At 48.9% G+C, this 18,505-nt stretch overlaps 2 protein-coding genes across 3 annotated transcripts; both read right to left on the reverse strand.

The window, feature by feature from the left end:
* Window positions 1–175: 175 nt before the first annotated feature.
* snrnp70 (small nuclear ribonucleoprotein 70 (U1)) lies at window positions 176–9,290 on the reverse strand. The gene is made up of 10 exons (XM_089018717.1): window positions 9,104–9,290; window positions 8,624–8,777; window positions 8,478–8,540; window positions 7,798–7,852; window positions 7,653–7,717; window positions 7,514–7,576; window positions 6,631–6,712; window positions 2,206–2,307; window positions 1,747–1,846; window positions 176–1,174 (listed from the first exon to the last, which is right to left on the reverse strand). The coding sequence occupies exons 2-10, from the start codon at window positions 8,768–8,770 to the stop codon at window positions 454–456; spliced, it is 1,398 nt and encodes a 465-aa protein (XP_088874843.1). The 5' UTR covers window positions 8,771–8,777; window positions 9,104–9,290; the 3' UTR covers window positions 176–453.
* A 252-nt stretch (window positions 9,291–9,542) lies between these two features.
* Window positions 9,543–18,236, reverse strand: scaf1 (SR-related CTD-associated factor 1). Of its 2 annotated transcripts, XM_089019592.1 has the most exons (6): window positions 18,061–18,236; window positions 13,590–16,922; window positions 13,027–13,109; window positions 11,946–12,248; window positions 10,667–10,795; window positions 9,543–10,417 (listed from the first exon to the last, which is right to left on the reverse strand). In XM_089019592.1, the coding sequence occupies exons 2-6, from the start codon at window positions 16,822–16,824 to the stop codon at window positions 10,268–10,270; spliced, it is 3,900 nt and encodes a 1,299-aa protein (XP_088875718.1). In that variant the 5' UTR covers window positions 16,825–16,922; window positions 18,061–18,236; the 3' UTR covers window positions 9,543–10,267. The 2 variants fall into 2 exon arrangements, with proteins under 2 accessions (XP_088875718.1, XP_088875719.1); XM_089019593.1 differs by lacking the exons at window positions 9,543–10,417; window positions 13,027–13,109.
* Between the last annotated feature and the right edge of the window lie 269 nt (window positions 18,237–18,505).

Genomic DNA, 18,505 nt, shown 5'->3' on the forward strand with positions numbered 1-18,505 from the left:
TCTTAAAATGTTAAAAATAGGGTCTGGATGTCACGGTCGTAAGTCGGACGTTACCTGGATTTGGAAAACTTTTTTTCATTCACTGGAGTTTTTCTAAACTTGGAAGGCAATTATTTCGTAAGATGCAGTTCATAAAGTAACCCGGGTAACAAAAGCAAAGGATATCAAATGATAATTAATGTTTGTTTGTTTTTTTTTATTGAATTTGAAAGCATACAATTGTGATACGCCACAAAACGTAGCCCAGAATGTGACACCAAAAGGATCTTAGCGACTTTGAATTAAATTGTGATGAAAGGTGAAACAAAAAAATGTTGGGACGGTTGAAAAATTAATATGGCGGCACAAATAAATTGGCAAAATCCAGATGAAAACTTTGCCATTCAATGATTTTTTTTTAATCACGGTACAGTAAAATATGAAAACTATTTTTGTTTTTTTGAACGAGCGATTTTAGTACTCATCTCCGGTCGTCTCCTCCATCTTGTAGCCATTCTCAGGGGCGCCATATTGGTCAGGCGCCGACTGCTGGTCAGGCGCCGCCGCCGCCATCATCGTCATCCCATCCTGACTGTAGTCGTCCATGTTGGCCGCTTCTCGGCCCTCCTCGTCGTTGGCCATTTGGTCTTGGGGGCCGACGTCTTCCCGAGAGGCGGCGTGGCGCTCGTCGCGCCGCTCGCGGTCGCCACGCTCGCCGCGCTCCCTCTTGTGGTCGCGGTCCCGGTCGCTCCGGCGCCGGTCTCGGTCCCTGTGGCTGCGCCGGCGGTCGCGGTCTTTGTCTCGGTCGCGCTCCCTCCGCTCCTCGGCGGGCTCGACCGCTTCGCCGTCTTCGGCGGGTCGCTCGCCGGCCTCGGGGCCGCCGTCCGCCTCCTCGCCGGCGGTCCTGTCGCGCTCGCGCTTGCGATCGCGGCTTCGGCTCCTCCTCTTCCTGTCGCGATCCCTGCTTCTTTCTCGACTTTTGCCGTTGCCGGCGGGCGGCGCCGCGCGATCGCGTTCTCGACGCCTGCCGCCGCCCGCGGCGGCGGCGACGCCGCCGTCCTCCCCGGGCGCCGGCTGCCTGTCTCTCTCCCTATCGCGGGAACGTGTGCGGCGGCGGCGTTCGCGGGATCGGGACCTGCGACGCTCTCTCTCCTTGTCGCGACTACGCTCACGACGCTCTCCACGATCGCGCTCGCTACAAAGTCACACAGAAAAATCACAAATCGGTATGCTTAAAATGATAATAATAATAATACATTTGATTTCTAAGCGCCTTTCAAAACTCTCAAGGTCACTTGACAGTCACAGGAGAAGTTTTTCTGTGGGTGAACAGCGGCAGCCACAGGCGCCAGCGTTCACTCAAATAGATAGAAAGCTAGCTAGCAAATAGATAGCTAATAGGTAGCAAATAGATAGCTAATAGCTAGCAAATAGACAGATATTAGCTAGCGAATAGATTCACTGCTATTCCCAAGCTAGCTAGCTATACCCTAGCTATTAGCTATCTATTCGCAAGCTAACAGATATTTCGGACAGCCGCCCCCATTTCAAGCTCTGATAACTCCAGACCCATGTCAAGGAAATTATTAGCTAGCTATTGTATCTGCAAGATAGCAAGCTAATAGATAGCCAGCTAGCTAGCTATATAACTAATAGATAGCCAGCTAGAGAGCTAGCTAGCCAGCCAGCCAGATAGCTGATACAGCAAATAGATAGCTAGCTAGCTATATAACCAAGTGTACGTGGTGAAAATAAAAGGACGCTCACCCTCCCATGGGACGATCTTCGTAGCGGGACGCGTCATCTCTTCCCGAGTGCTTGATGTTGACATCTGCTCCGCCTCTTCGGGTCCCTCCTAAACCTCCACCTGAGTCAAACAAATGCAAATGTGAGCTTTTCCTCGCCTTCAAACTTGACTCTTCGGCCAACGTCAACATTCAAGGCAGCAATAGGAAGCTTAGAGCAGCGGCACTTGAAAGTTTTGAAAGGCGAATTATTAAAAAATGTATTATTATTATTATTATTGTTAGTGACATTCAGTGTATTCGCTAACTATCTATCTAGCTAGCTATTAGCTATGGAGGTATCTAGGTGGCTAGCTATCTATTAGCTGGCTAGTTAGCTTTCTATCTATTAACTTCCGGGTTGAGTGAACGCCGGCGCATGCGGCTGCCGCCGCTCACCCGCAGAAAAGCTGATCCTAACTAATGAAAAAGAGATGCTAACCCAGTCTCCTGGGGTGCCATCCTTTGACAGTGCGACCTCGTTCCACATCCACCAGGACTCTCCTGCCGTCAATCTTCTTGCCATCGGCGTGCTTGTAGGCGGCTGGAGAGGAGAGGAAAAAAAAAAACAGAAGGGGATAAGAGTTCCACGCGTCGCCGCAACAAGGAAAACCAAACGGTGCTTTAGCATACTGACCAGGAGCGGGTGAAGCCGAGAGGGCTGCCCAAGGATAATGGGAGCAGACTTCCTTCCACCCGATGAACGGTCTTTTGCCCTTTTTTTTTTTTCGTTCTTTTAACCGTGAACACCAGTGGGTTGACTACACATGACCTCAAAAGTCGATAAAATCGGGCTTATGTGCCACGTAGCTCGGTTCGTGTACATAACGCAAGCAACCGTTAACTCGTTCGTATGTGGAAGTGTCGCGGCTTGGAATCGAAGCGGATTTACGCATGACATGAGATGTGAGACCGTCTCATTTGGTCAATGGATGCCACAGCTTGGTGTTTTCTTTCAACATTTAGCTTGGAGCACACGTGCACATTCCAACACAACGCCCCACTGGTGAAAAGGACGCTTTGATCCTCTCAAACTGCTTCATGCAACAAAGAGAAAGTGCTTCCTATTGAATGACTGTCTTTTGTTATTTAGTTTTTTTGTTGTTGTTTTGACTTCCAAGATGGCTCTGCGAGAGTGGCTGCCCTTACAGCCTTTATTTTGTTTTTCTACTTCTTCCTTTCCGTCACTTTGCTGCTGTGAAATGTCAATGTCTCCACTGCCAGGCTAATAAATGCGCCAATCTTAAATTCTTAAGTTCTCTGTGGCGTTGTTGTAGCATTCACTTGACTTGACAGGCTTGCTGGGGTCATTTCGATTGCGGTTAGCGATAGCATCTTAGCCCATCTTTCTACTTAGCGACAGGACTCGACGCTTTGTCTGAAAATAGGGCTTGATTGTGGTCATCTAACGTCAAAGTTTTTGGGATGCCGGTGTTTTCCCCTCAATCGAGACTTTGGCGGTGGTTTTGGTGGACCGTGAACCTTGACCCGCTTCCCCGTTGTTGTACGCGAGAGCAGCAAACAGAAGAAACAGCAGCAGCAGCAACAACAAAGGCGGCGTTCTCATTCACAACGCGTCTCCCACCCCAAAGCGGCGATATCACACAAGTTTGTGGTGGCGTCTTTTGCTTCCCGTCCGCTACGCCACACCGCTCTGGGATGTTGAAGAACCAGGACTTACCGCAACCCCTTTTCCTTCATTCGTACCATTTCGACAAGACCGAATCTCACACGGTCTCAGAAGCTCAGTCAGAGGGGTCTTACCACAACCCCTCGTCAACACCAGAATTCCATTGGGGTCACAAACTCAGTCTGGGGGGGGGCCTTACCAGAACCCCACCACTTTCCTCTCTAGACAAAAGGATGCCACCAAAATGGCTTCCCACTAACAGGGCCTTACCAAACCCCCAACAAAAGCTGATCAACATTTGAAATAGTGCAAAATGGCCTTCACGGCAATTCATGGAGGCCTGTAACGCCACGCTACTAAACACAAACCACTTTGGTGGAAGATTGTCGACTAAACCTTGTTCCAACGGGACGTAAGAGGGGTCGGGGTGGGGTACGACCTAGTTACTCATGGTTGTAATTAAGAACACTGTGTGACTAAATCCGCATGTTGATATTGTGAATGAGTGACTAAGTCATTTGGAAATGGTGGCCGTCCGTGTCAGAAAGACCAAAACAAGTACATCTGCCCTTTCCATTAAAGTCAACTAAGCCCGAATAGGACGAGTTCAATAGATTGAAGCACCAAAGTGGAATATCCTGGTACAGATGACAGCTGAAGAAACCTTTTCATCGATGGACCACTGCTGTACGCAGACGAATATCCTGGAACGTTCATAGCAATGGCTGCCCTAGTCGCCAGCTCACAATGGCATTTCTTCATATCGGGGGATAAAATCAAAACCTTACGCTACCTGGATACGGAGTTAACGGTACAGAAAAATCTTTTTGGGGAGTCTGATTCATAAATCCGATGTCGATGGCACTTAGAAACAAGCGTCCAGAAACAAACGGGTACGACGAGCTAATCCTCATAATGGCTATGATATATATATCCGGCGTTTTCCACGACACACGGTGCGTGGACCGCACACCACCCGACATGCGGTATGGTTACTTTGTCCCAAGCTTTGAGAGTTTTGCAACGGTAGGTCTGTCGTCGTCTAGAGTAGAGACTAAGCTCTGAGGAGCCGTGCAAGGGTGGCTTTAACAAAAAGGGCAGAGTCATCAGGTACCGACGGCTAAATGTTCAATGCTATGGTTACTTTGCCACAAACTTTAAGGGGTTTTACAACGGTAGGTCTGTTTTCTCTCCGGTTCGTCGCCTAGAGTAGAGACCAAGCTCTGAGGAGCCGTGCAAAGTGGCTTTCACAAAAAGGGCCGAGTCACCGGGTACTGCTAAATGTTCAGGGGGCGTTCAATGGTCAAAGGTGCGTAGATAAAACTACTAGCCAGTACAAAAACAAAAAAACAAAAGGCTTTTCCCATTGAACGTGACTCCTCTTCCCTGTATCGGAAACGGAGGGTGGAAAGAAATCTTACCCATCATACAAACCCATGATACCAACCATACATTGAGCAGTGGTAGTAGGGTGTAGATGTATCCTAACCATCATCATCATCTGCCAGCCAGCTCTGGCCAATAGCCATCACAGATTGGCGGCTGCAGTGGCAATGAGAATAACACACAGTTAATATGACGCGTAGCCCCGCCTCCCCCGCTCAATTTATCCCTTTAATTGGCTACACTGCGGTGATCAGCAACTCTGGTCTGGAACAACTATTGCCATCCACGTCCCAGAGTGATGTCACGGTGCTCATCAGATAGTTGCGCATTGTGGCAGGGGAAAAAAAAATCTCAATTTAAATACAGCGATACCTCGGCATACGAACGCTTCAGCTAACGAACTTTCCGCCTTACCAACATTAAATTCGCGATAATATAATCTTGGCATACAAACTATTTTCCGGGAAATACACGGAGCGCCACAATGAGTGATGTGTCGTTTGCGAACGAGCCGGTTCTTGGAGCTCCTAACAAGTAGCTGAAAATGGCAGCCGGCTTTTTTTCCTCCTCTAGTAGCCACCCCCCAGTCTTCGGTTAAAGCCGCACGTGATTGGTCAAGATCCGCGGTAGAGGAGGGAGACACACGCAGCAGTGAGCGGGGCGAGGGGTTACAGAAAGGGAGACGAAAGAGCTTGAAACAAAAAATGAAAAGTGAAATGGTAAGACCATGGATAGAAAACAGTGAAACTTGGAGTCGTTTCAACTTTATTGATAGTTTAAAGGCCGGGTGTGGACTGCAAGGTTAAAATATTCCATCAATCAGGGTCCACAAATAACCTGCGCAAGCCATCTGTATAATTTGAAGAGAACCTACAAGCAAGGGAAGTTTCTAGTGTGTCTGCCTGCATCTGTTGCAATATCACAACTTCTAAGATGCACAACCCAGACCTTGAGACACTTTATGCAAAAAGCTAGGCATTCCATCAAGCTATCAACGACCATCACAAAGCTAAATAAAACGACTTTATTATACAGTACAGTTTATTTCTTTCATTACAATACCATAGCACATTTATTATACATAAAATGGGGTATTTTGTGAATAGATTTAAGGTTTAATTAGTTGAAAATTATTTTTTTTATGGGGACCTGGAAACGGATTATTCTCATTTTAATGGTTTCCTATGGGAAATTAAATGAAATTACACAGACTTTCTGGGAAGCAATTCAATTCGTAAGCCAAGGTATCACTGTACTTCAATGCGGCGGTGGCGGCATTTCCATTGAATTACCCTCACCATGACCAGGGTTGAAGACCACACACAGACACACACACACACAAAACCCCACACTGCCCACCCTTACGTTGGGGTGCAGTTGATAATAACCCATTGGATGAGTGACTAGTCTAACCTTGTGCTTACCAATGGAGTCCAAGCAGCAGGCTTGCTCTTCCACAGAGCTACTTGACCTAACAGTTCAAAGACAACGTGGCCCCCTTTGAGAAGCAAAGAGGTTCAAGTTTCACAGACGAGTCACACCTCCATCTTTTTGGGGTCCACCCACCTTTCCCCCTTCTCAACCAAAGCGCCAGTCAACCCATGATACGCAACAAACACAGACACACAAAACGTCACAGCACCACTACGGGACGGACGGCTTTTCACCATGCAAAATGTGGAACGGAACTTTGGATTCTTTGCTAGCGGTCCTGAGGCGAGATGTTTACAAGATGCCACCCCCCGCCCCCCCTAAAAAAATATATATGAGAAGCCGGTGCCAATGGAAGACCCGCAGCGACCGAATGATGCTTTTTCTGATGCCGTCAGTCAGTCTTGTATTTGTACTCACAGTGCATGTCGCGCTCATGCTCGTACTCGATGAAGGCGTATCCGCGAGGCTTGCTCGTCCTTTTGTTGTACACGATGTAAATCTGCAAGCGACAGGAACGTATCGTATCGTCAGTGGTGATATTATAAAGTTGCTTCCAGTGGTGAAAGAGAGCAATGGTCATCATAGTGGAGCAAACCTATCGGACAAACATTCAGCTGCTGGGAACGAGGAGCTAACCTTGGTTAGCGATGGATAACCGCTGACATTCATATGCAAGATTGTAACTCATCTTGAAACAACGTTTTGCATGCAAAACCATTCAACAATCTGCATTGATGTTGACATCTTGTAGTTTATTATTTGTTTCCTTATATGCCACATATCACGGAAGTTCATGCTATATTCCTTATTCAAAGAGCTTCATGTGTCACGTCCTTCAACAGTTTCGTCGCTTTGCTTACTCGGCCTGAATTGATATGGAAGGACTTCTTTAATCGATGGCAAACATTTATGCTTTCCTCTTCAGAACGATTTGAATCCTATTCATAACTGGATGAGTAAAAAGAAAGGATCTTTTTCCGAATCTGAAGCCATTGTTTTGATTCTTGAGCGAGGCAAGACATCCTGGCGTGACGTCACAAACAAGGGGGCGGGACTTTCTGAAACTCACCATTTCCGAGGTCATTTTGAAGTAGTTTTTGGACACTAAGTCATTTTTATAGGTGCTTTTCATTTGACAAAAAATATCAGCCTGCGCGTTTTGGGCATTTTAGATGCTAAAAAACGTTTTTCTGATGTCAGTTAGGAAACAAAAAAAAATGGTGTCGCTTGTCCTTTAAGGTGACTGTGTAAACCCATTTAAAAGCTGCCATTTAGCCTTTTGCCAAAGGCACAAACTTACCCTCTTAATGGGACCGTAGACCTCAAACTCACGGCGAAGCTTGGACTCTGTGGTATCGTAGTTCTAGGAAAATGTCAAGACTGGTTGTTACTAAGCGGTGAGCGTGAAAAACACGTGGCCGTCATTTTGACAAACTCACCACTCTTGCAACAAACAACGTCTTAAAGGCATCTCCTTGCGCATTTGGATCATTATGCGGGTCCCCTAAAACAATACAAAGTGGATGTCAAGGTCCGCCAAGCTCAATCAGATCACACGGCTTGTCGTCCGTCCAAGAGACTCACAGAGTTTCAGCTCCGTCTCCACCACCGTTTGTCTTCTTTCGATTTTCTCTCGCCTCTACAAATGAAACAATTGCACACTTAAATGGCTGACATTGGGGAATTCTATGGCAATGGCAAGACACAAACACAGCAAAAGACTATGTGACCAGACAGTTATCTGTTGGAAAACTTTCGATCTATTTGAGTTATTCCGGGTTGAATGAACGCTGGCGCATGTGGCTGCCCCTGCTCACCCGCACATGGAGATTATATGATTTTATTTTTTCGGATAGATAGCAAGCTAGCAAATAGATAACTATTAGCTAGCAAATAGATAGCTATTAGCTAGCGAATAGATAGCTGTTAGTACTTGAGATGTGAAACAAAATGGTAGACCAAACAATGACCACCTCTCAAGATCGTGTAAGCAAAACAAACACCAGAAGAGCAATCATAATAATACATTTCATTTCTAAGCGCTTTTCAAAACTCTCAAGGTCACTTTACAGTCACAGTTTATGGTGAGCAGCGGCAGCCACACGCGCCAGCGTTCACTCAACCCCGAACTCAAATAGATAGCAAGCTAGCTATCATTCATCCATAACATCCATATATATGAATCAAACACTTAACATTTTCCCTATTTACAAAATCAAAATGTTCAAAGTCGTCTTTCTATGGTTCCTGGTTCCCAAACCCACCTTTCTTTCCAACCTCTCGTCACGAGTCTCAGCCCTTGTTGGCGGTGGAGCATCCCTCGGGTCCTAATCACAACAAATCAGATGTATTTTGCGCCCACGCTACATTTTGGGAAGATACAATGTGTTGTAGGTGATAAGCTTTCAACCTCAAAGTGCCTGATGAACGGGGCGATGCCACAGTAAGGTTGGTTGTGGTGTTTCTCATGCGGCAACTTCTCCAGTTGAGGCAGAAAAGGGATTGGGTCCCGCGGGGCAAACAGGGCCAGGAGGTTCGGAGGCAAAAACTGCGTCATTTTTCACCTAGACACACCAATTTCACGTACCAAAAAACAAACATGCAGTCAATGTCAGGTCAAGGGTGAGCAAGCACAAAGGCAAACGTATTTGCTAGCTTAGCTGGCTAACTAGCATGTGTCTCGGAGACGACGTATAATAATGGACCAGATTCAAATCGGGTTCTTGTTTAAGCAAATGGCCTTTACCAAATGAGATAACACAACCCAAAAAATACACAAAGAACCCCACCAGGTGTAGTGGCTCTTTTGTTTCGCTCGCTCAACACTCGACTTAATAGTGGTGAGCACCAAGCTAGCTACGCTATGCTAACAAGACACATGGACTCTTACCTTCCTTCGCTCACCCAACGACCAAAGATAAATTACACCATCGAATTCAAACGGACACGGAAGACACATAAATGCCTTGGTGCGTTCGGTGTGTATTGCTTTGGTGTATGAAAGTTAACGAAACAAAATACTGTCGAGTGGAACAACACGTACAATGCGACAATGCGTATCTTAGAAGTTGAAGAAAATTAAAATGGCGGGATGCCGTATAACAGCCAGAGTCGTCGTAAAATAACGCTGCTTTCGAGGACCAGAGAAAGTCGGATTTCTGCCACTCGGCTCGTCCCACCCAAGCCTAATTTTGCATTTTAGCCGTTTTTTTTTCTCAACACGAGTATTATGCAAGTAAATAAGGGAGAAACTATTAGAGAAGGAGGAAATTCATTGTGCTCATTGTAATAAAAGCATGAGCATTATATTTTACATTTAATATGGTGAAGCAAATAAGTTTTGGATTGGATTTGCCTTTATTAGTCTCGCTGTGTTATAAATGTACTCACACGTCTTGACCTGTGCAGCTTCCATCAAAATATTTATTTTCCATGGATGTAAAACAATTCATTCGTTTATCTTTTAAAAAGTCTTTCTGCCCCAAAGTTAGTAGTGGTCATGGTTAAAAAAAAAAAACATTAAAATGTTGAAATTATAATACACGATCTGTGTTGATTCAGTCATGGTGTCGATCGAAGCAAAGCACAGTGGCTGAGCGTCAACTGTACATGAACCGCAGTGCCAGAAATATTTACTGGCGACCAACCTGCTGGTCGCCAAGCTTGACAACAGGTAACATCCGACTTACGACCGAGCTCCGTTCCGACCAAACGGTCGTAAGTCGATATCCATTCAAAATGTTGAATAGAGACTCGGAGGCTAAGTGACTTGCAAACGGCCCCCTCCGGTGCCATCACGCGGTCGATTGCTGTGCGAAAGTGAGATGCTGGTTGGCTGGCTAAAATTGTCGTACGCGTTGCCGGCCTGCTAGCGCGTTGTTTCAATGTTTTGGGGATTTTCTTTAAATTTCCTCGACGTGACCTGTTGTCTAAAGACTTGTTGTTTTCTCCGTTGGACATATTTACAGTGAAATCACAGGTATAAGCTGCATCAAATGGAAGAAGACCAAAGAATAAAAACAAAGCAACCAAAGGCAAAGTACACAAGAAGCTTTTAAAAAGTCCCGCTGGGCTCCCTTTCGTCCCTGTCCTCGTCATCCATTTTGCGTCCGTGTTTTCGGAAGTACTTGTATCGCTGGACGTAGAGCTTCACAAGGTTGCTGACCTTCACCGGGTTGATTTCACCGGTGCGACTGTGGCAGATCTGAAAGCAGGACAAAAGCGCCATTCAAGACCAGCTCACCTTAATAATACTCATACTAATAGTAATACTAATGCTAATACTAAAAATAATAATACGAATACGACTACTACTAATAATAATCCATTTAATTTATAAGCGCCTTTCAAAACTCAAGGTTTTATAATATATTGATTGATTGATTCATCCATGTCCCTGTAACAATGAGTGACAGTCACAAGACGGGCGGGTGTAAGCTGATGTGCGGGCGACCTTGTGAACAGCTTTTCGGAGGATGTCTTTGTAGTCATCTTTGTTGATGTCTTTGCGCTGATAGTAAGGTTTGATGGCCAGCTTGACCTCCTCCACGGCCCGTTCCTGCGTGTGCAGCTTCTTCAGGTACTGTGCATTTCCATCACAAAGGGGACACGTGGGTCAACATGCCTTCGCGAGAAAGCCAGCAAAAAATGTGCTTTGCAAATGAAATCCCAAAGGGCTGGCTGGCTGGCTAGGAGAACAAAACACAAAGTTCTCCCCTTGCAAGTCAGAGACGGAGCGTGATCTGAAGCATGAACTCTTGAAAATACAGCTAACATCCAACTTACGACCACCCGTACTTACGACCACGACCTCCGGACCCTATTTTTAAAATTTTAATTCTACGCCTGGCACCGCAACGCGCTAGCAGGACGGCAACGCGCACAACAATTTTAGCCAGCCAGCATCTCACGCTCGTACAGCAATCGACCGTGTGATGGCACCAGAGGGGGGAGTTTGCCAGTCATTTAGCCTCCGAGTTTCTATTCAACAGTTAGAAAGTATTTCAACTTAAGACCGTTTGGTCGGAAGGGAACTCGGTCGTAAGTCGGATGTCACCGTATACTGCATTTGTCACTCGTTTGCATGAGAAAGACAAACGCTGTGCAGAGTCACCCGCTGGTCAAACTAACCACTGGTGTCAAAGTTCAGGCTCGGGGGCCAAATCTGGCCCGTCACATCACATTATTCGGCCCGCGAAAAGCAAAACGTGTGAAATTCCAATGATGCTTGCTAATGTTTGAACCTAAATTTCAAATTATCTTACGTAAAACACAATAACAGTCATTATTTTTGAAAAGTAGTTATTCATTAATTAGTTGTGCGCTCTAGATGTCATATGTGGTGGGGATGAATAATAATAATAATAATAATAATAATAATAATAATAATAATAATAATACATATCATTTATAAGCACCTTTCAAAACTCTCAAGGTCACTTTTCAGTCACAGGATAAGTTTGTTTGAGTCTGAGCAGTGGCAGTCACACGCGCCAGCGCTCACTCAACCTGGAAGTAACTCAAATAGATAGACAGCTAGCTAGCAGCAAATAGATAGCCAGCTAGCTAGGTAGCCGTATCACTAATAGCCAGTTCGATAGCTAGCGAGCCAGCCAGATAGCTAGCTAGCTAGCTATAAAAATCATAATGGCCCCCCGAGAGGAAACTGGAGCTCCAAGAGTCGAGTATCTCCCACAACTGCAAATGTGACAGGATGATGAGCTTTCACTCACCTTGTCGGGGTCTTTACTTTCATTGTCCCACAAAGCGTCTCCGGAGGTCCCCGTAAATCCCGGCAGCCCAACGGGCATGACGGGCGGAGGCGTCTGCGCACATGCGCCGCCGAGGGTGGCGTGCAAGTGGGAGGGCGGCGTTTTGGTGCAACCGACTAATGGCAGAGAGCTTTGGAGGATGAACTGCGCTGGGCTCAAGGCGGGCGGTGGGGGTAGGTTGGGCGGCGGAGGCGGGATCTGGGTGGAGGTCAATGAGGCAGCCGATGGAGCCTGAGACTGACTCTGGTTGGCCTGGGAGAGGATCTGCGTTCGAGACAGGGCGGCCATTACGGGGCGGCATTCCCACCAAATTTCAATCGGAAAATCGGATTGGATCAAAAAGAAGAATCAAAGCAAATCGTTCCGCTTGGAAATACAGGTAACATCCGAGTTACGACAGGGTTCTGTTCCGACAAAACGGTCCTAAGACAAATGGTTGTAAGTTGAAATCCATTCAAAATGGCTAGCGTGACGTTTACGCGACAAGATAGTATACAATGTCAATCTGTTGTTTTTAAGCAACATTTTCTATTGAATACTATTATATAGCAAACTCTTTATTTATAAACTTTTCGTGTCATTTTTATCATTTTATATTTCATACTATGGATTTTCATTACTGCATAACCGCACCTGAAATGTATACAAAAATCGCTCTGCGTGACGGCTCAGACGGACACCCAAGGAAAGAAAAGCAGTGTACAGTACTACAGGAAACGGTATCTGCACTGTATATGGCCGCTGCTCACCCGCACAAAAAATTACGTGACTGTATAGTGTCTGTCCTTGAGGGGTCTGGCGGTCGTAAGCACGGGTGGTCGTAACTCGCGCCGGTCCTAACTCGGATGTTACCTGTATATCGAGAGATGTGGCAAATGATCTTTTGACACAAAATTTGATCTGAAGTCAACACACGTGAACATCTGATGAGGAGTTTGATGAAACAAAGAGCCTCCGCGCTCTTCTTGCTTCTTGCTTTTTTTCGTCCACCACGTGGAAAAAACGGCGATGGAGCCTGAGAGTCAAAAACGCATCCTCTCACCTGACTGGTCGCTTGGATGAACTCTTGTGCTTTTGCTCTGCTGGCCATGTTTGCCTCCTCCATTTTGAAGAGAAGGGCAGTTACTAAGAAGGAAGGACTTTTGGTTAGCGGTTGTGAGGGGCCGTTCGCCGCATATTCCGTCACCGACGAAAAAAACAAACCCAAACATAGTAGCAACCGTTATCATATCGGAAACGATCACAAAAAGCAATGTCGATTTTTCTTGGCATTGATTTGATGGAAAAAACGCACGCATTGTGTGGTCGTAAGTAGGGGTGGTCGCAACTCGTGCCGGTCGTAACTCGGATATATTGCGTCCCCGACAGAAAAAAAACGCAGGAGCACCCGTTATATCGGAAACGAGCACAAAAAGGAATGTCAATTTTTGTTGCCATTGGTTTGATAGAAAAACCGCGAGCTTTGTGCGGTCATGGTCGTAAGTACAGGTGGTCGTAACTCGCGCCGGTCGTAACTCACACGTTACCTGTACATCGAGAAATGTGGCAAATGGCTAAAGCGTCAAAGTCGGGCAAAAGGTCCGGGAAGCGATTGAGCAAACTCACAGGCGAGAACCCCTCCGGTGGCGCAGTCCACCCCGGTCTGCAGACTCCACGGGAGGACGGCGGGAGCCGCCAGAGGAGGCGCCGCAGGCTTGCCGGCAGAGGACGAGGACACCGACGAGGAAGACGGGTCCGACGAGGATGGAGCCAGAGAAAGGGAAGCGCCCGCGCCCGCCAACGACGATGAAGGCGAAGGAGGCGAGGGCGCACAGTGGGCCGCCTCGTCCGAAGGGGTCTGCGTGGTGGTGGGCGCGGACACCCGGGGCGGGGACGGACTGGGCGGACCGGACGGCGGCGGCGCGGGGCTGGTCTGGCTCGGGGTCGGGCAGTCGTCGGCTCGGAAAGAAGGCTCCGGGGTCTTGCAGCTGCTGTCCACCGTCTGCGAGTCGGGCGAAGACGCGAGTCGGGCGTCGCGCGAGGGCGCCGCGAGAGGTGGGGGCGTTCGGGGTGGCGGGGAGGAGGGCGGGAGCGCCCCCGCAAAGGACGACGAGGACGAGGACGATGAGGAACAAGGAGCGGGGCCCGCCCGGCCAGGCTGCGGACCGACGGCCTCGGCGGCGTCAGCGGCGGCGGACGGAACCTCGGGCGGTGGGGCGCTCCGGCCGTCCGGCGCCGCCTCGGCTTGGCCCCCGCCTGGCGGGTCCAGACCCGAGACCGAATCCTTTCCCCGAACTTTCTTGGCGAAGCGACGGCGGCGCTTGGCGGCCAACGTGGATGACGGCGAGGGCGTGGAGGAGGACGTGGACGTGATGGAGCCGGTTTTTGTTTTCTTGGATCTCAACGCCCCGGCGGGGCGCGGCGCCGCCAGGCTGTTCCGATCTTTATTGCGAACGGCGAGCGAGAGGGGCTCGCCGCAAGGCTTGAGAAAGGGTGACCTGCTCTCGTTGTCTCGACAGAAGACCACGGCAATGGAGCCGCCCACCACGGAGCCTCCGGGACCCCCCCCGCTACCCGCGGGACCCAGGAGGTCCATGCTCAGCTTACCGGAGCCCAACGAAGTCCCGGTGGTGCTACTCACTCCCTCGCGCACCAAAACGGACACTTTGGACTGAAGTTTGGCTTTGCGGCCGCCGCCGTCCTTCTTGGATTTGCCGGAGCGGGACAAATCCTTTTTGCCGTCTTTGTCCCACATTTTGTCTCTGCCCACTTTCCTGGTTCTCTTGGTCAACGGAAGGCCCGCCGGGAGGGGGGCGGGACCCGACGCGGCGGACAGAGAAGACGAGGATTTGCTTTTGGTTTTATTGGACGAGGAGGACGAGGAGGAGGACGACGGAGCCAGTTTCTTGGAGCTGTGGCTTTTCTTTTTGGGGCGATGGCGTTCGGCCTTGGGACTGGCTTTGGATTTGGGGCCGGGGGCAGGCGGCGACTCCGGGGGCGGGGCTGCCGGCGGAGTGTCTTCCAGAGACGGGTAGTCCGAGTCCAAGGCTTCCCCGTCTAAAGACAAAGCGTCCATGTCTAATTTATCGGAATAGCGGTCCGACTGGTATCTGCGGTAGCGCGGCGGCGGCGACCGGCGCTCCGCCTCCTCCCCGCCCGAGTGCCACGGTCTCGTCTTCGTCCTCTCGCGGGGCGCGTCCTGCGCCAGGCGACACGGAGACGCTTGAGTGAGGACGGGCGAGCCGGGGACGGTGGTGGTAGTGGTGGTGGTGGTGACGGTGATGGTTCGCTTGATGGCGAAGAGGTCGGAACCGTTCAGGTCCTGGATGGACGGGGGGACCACGGGACGTCCTTCCCGCCGGCGGTCTCGCCGGTGCTCCCGGGGTCTTTCCGCCGGGCTTCTTCCGGGCCGCTCGCGACCGGCGGAATTCCGATTGGAGCCGGAGCGTCTATCCGGTTGGTCTCTTCGGCGGGCGAAGGTGCGACTGGGTTGGGCCTCTCGGTGGCGCTCTCGTTCCTTGATTCTGCTTCGGTCTCTGTCTCGGCCTCGGTCCCGCTCTCTTTCTTTGTCTCTGTGGCGCTCCGCGGAAGGACTCCGGTACGAGTGTCCCCCGTGGGCGTCTCGTCGAGACGAATTGTGCGCTTGGGGAGCCTCCGGGCTGCCGTGATGCGTTTTCTTTCTCTTGCGACTGCTACTTCGGCTGCTTCTCCTCCTTTTGCCGTCTTTGTCGGGCTTGTCCGCCGGCTTCTTGTCCCTGCTCCTTTCTCCGTCTCCCTCCTTGTCCTTCCTTTTTTTCTTGCGCTTCTCATCCTTCTCCCTGGCTTTGGTCTCCTTACTTCTCTGCCTGCTCGGATCTTTGGGTCCTTTGGAGGACTTGCGCTTGGTCTTCCCTTTCTCGGCAGGCGGGGAACAAGGCATCAAGTCCGCGGCGGGGCTCGCAGCCGGCTGGGAAGTTGGCGGGGAGGAACCAGGAAAGGCAAGATACCTTTCCTTCCTCTTGCTGACCAGTTTCCTTCTCAGATCCTCCACGCCGACCCGAGGCTCGTCGTCCGCTTCGCCGTCCACGTCCCAGTTGCTGTCGGCGCAAACAGATACAAATCCATCTCCGTCCAGCACGCGCAGGATGCGCTCCGGTTTGGGGTCAAAAAAGGTGACCTCGGGAGAGTCCAGGAGGAGATTTTCTGCCGGCGTTCCGTTGGCGCCGACGTCTCTCTCAATGGCTACGACGATCTCCCCTTCCTCGATCTCAGAACGGTCCGAGTCGGCCCGTTCTCGCTTCACTCGAGCTTTGGAGGCGCTGTAGTCAACTCGCCGTCGGTGAGGGAGCTGAGGAGCCAACGGGGGGCTGGGCGGCCGGCTGAAAACGTCGGTGGAATCTGGAGGCTCCTCTTCTTTCTTCTCCATTTCTCTGGAGTTGCCGTTTTGGTCATCTTCATCTGATGCTGGAGAACCAGTAGGCTCAAAAGGATCATACTTCTCCGCATCGTCGTCCTCAGCCTGTCCGTCTTTGTCCCCCTCCGTGGGGTGGAAGGGATCGTAGATCTCCTTTTTCCCACCTTCTTCTTGGTAGTCGACACCTGACGGCGACAAAGCGGCTTTGGCAGCGGAGAAGGATGACTTTGCTCGCGAGGCACACGTGGAAGACACCCTCAGCCGCTCTGACTGGTGAGTCCGATTGGGCAAAAATGGCGCCTTAGGAGAGGACGATGTGGACCAAGGCAAAGACTCATCAGATGACGGAGACGAGCGAGACAAAGAAGGTGAGCGACGGGGTGGGCTTCTGGCAAGCTCTCTTTGGAGGCTGGGTGAGCGGGAGGTGGCCAGCCTCCTTTTCAGGCCCGACGCTGACGCCAGGTCCATGCTTTAGCGCTTGCTTGTAGCAAAAGGTTCCTCGGCTGGATCCCGACGGGGCTTGGAAGCCACAAACGAGGGCGACGGATGGTGGCGTCTCAGCCCAGCTAAATGGAAAAGATGACAAATCTTTAGAAGGTGGCCATTGCCATTGCGTAAAAACAAGTTCCCGAACCACTGACGGAAGATATCCCAAAATGCAGTTGAACTCATTCACTGCCATTCCTGAATTTCTTCGGGAATTGAAAAGCATAACGTGGAGCGCCATTCCTCAATTTGTTCGGGTTTTGGTTTGTCTTGCGGGGTGCTGATAAAGCGCTGGTAAGACCTCTGGTAATGCTTTGCCCTTACACAAGGGGGCTGCATCTAGCAGGCTATCTAGTTAGCTACCTACCTGGCTATCTATTTTCTATTAGCTATATGGCTGGCGAGCTATCCACCTAGCTAGCTATAAGCTATTTATCTAGCTATTGAACTAGCTATCTATCTAGCTATAGTTTTCTCCATAACTGCCAAGGTCCAAGTAAAAAGAAGCATTAGCATCTATATTTCTAGAGCTCTATATTTTTTTCTTTCCTCGTATTCGGTGACAGCCATTTTGGATTTCTGACGAAAATCTGCCTGCATTCGATCGTTGATATTTGCTCATTTATATTTTGAATCTTTTCTGTACTTGTTTAGAATTCCAAAAGCTTTCCAATGGTACCTTACTCGTTAAGATCTGTCAAAAAATTAAGAAAGGTATGATAGTTTAAACTGTAATAAAGAACTTGGTCACAGATGTTCATTGTTTTAACTGTGTCATTACACGCAGAAAATCACATCCCCTCATTTTTCCAAAATTAAACATTCCATTATTTCCTTGCTATTTGTCATAGAACAATAATCTATACATCATTTGAAAGCTATTGAGATGCACTTTAATATGGTATTACAACATGTGTGATGGATTATTATTGAACAATTTTGTCACATCCCTACATTATGTTGACGGCAAAAGATTGGAAAAAAACGACACATTTTCGGCTTCTTTCCCACCGTTGGCACCTTTTCGTTACGGTTTACAAAGGTGGTGGAATAGGTTTAGGGTCTTACTTTCAGTCACGACAAGGACAGAAGGAGTTTTGAAAAGTCATGTCATCGGAAATAACAGCACAACCGGCGTAGCCATCGAGCTAAAATACGTTAGCCGAGGCTAGCTAGCTAGCTAAAAGGTAGCAACCGTGGATTGTGTGTGCAAATCACCTTCAATCCTGTTACGTCCACTTCGTTGTTCCCAGCGTGCGCACTGCGCATACCGGAATGTCTTTTTATCACATGAGATTCGACGGTGGAAATCAAAAAAGATTGCTTTTTGTGCAGTTTTATGAACGCAACAGCGGCTCAGTGACATCAATCTCCGCCATTTTGCACTCCCTCAAGTCGCATGACAAAGGGGATTGTGGGAAATGGAGTTTTGGGAAGAAAACTCGCAAACTTTCAATGGTAATAATAATAATAATAAAGAGGGTCACAAAGAGGGTACCGAAAGTGCTGAAGAATGAATGAGTCTCTGTGTCTTTGTGGTGTCATATCATTTGTTATTTACTTTACCTCGGGGTTGAGTGAACGCTGGCGCGTGTGGCTGCCGCTACTCACCCACAGAAAAGCTTATCCTGTGACTGTAAAGTGACCTTGAGTTTTGAAAGGC

This window comes from Hippocampus bargibanti, linkage group LG17, assembly GCF_051943395.1.
Source record: "Hippocampus bargibanti isolate YZ-2025 linkage group LG17, ASM5194339v1, whole genome shotgun sequence".
NCBI classification, from domain to species: Eukaryota; Metazoa; Chordata; class Actinopteri; order Syngnathiformes; family Syngnathidae; genus Hippocampus; species Hippocampus bargibanti.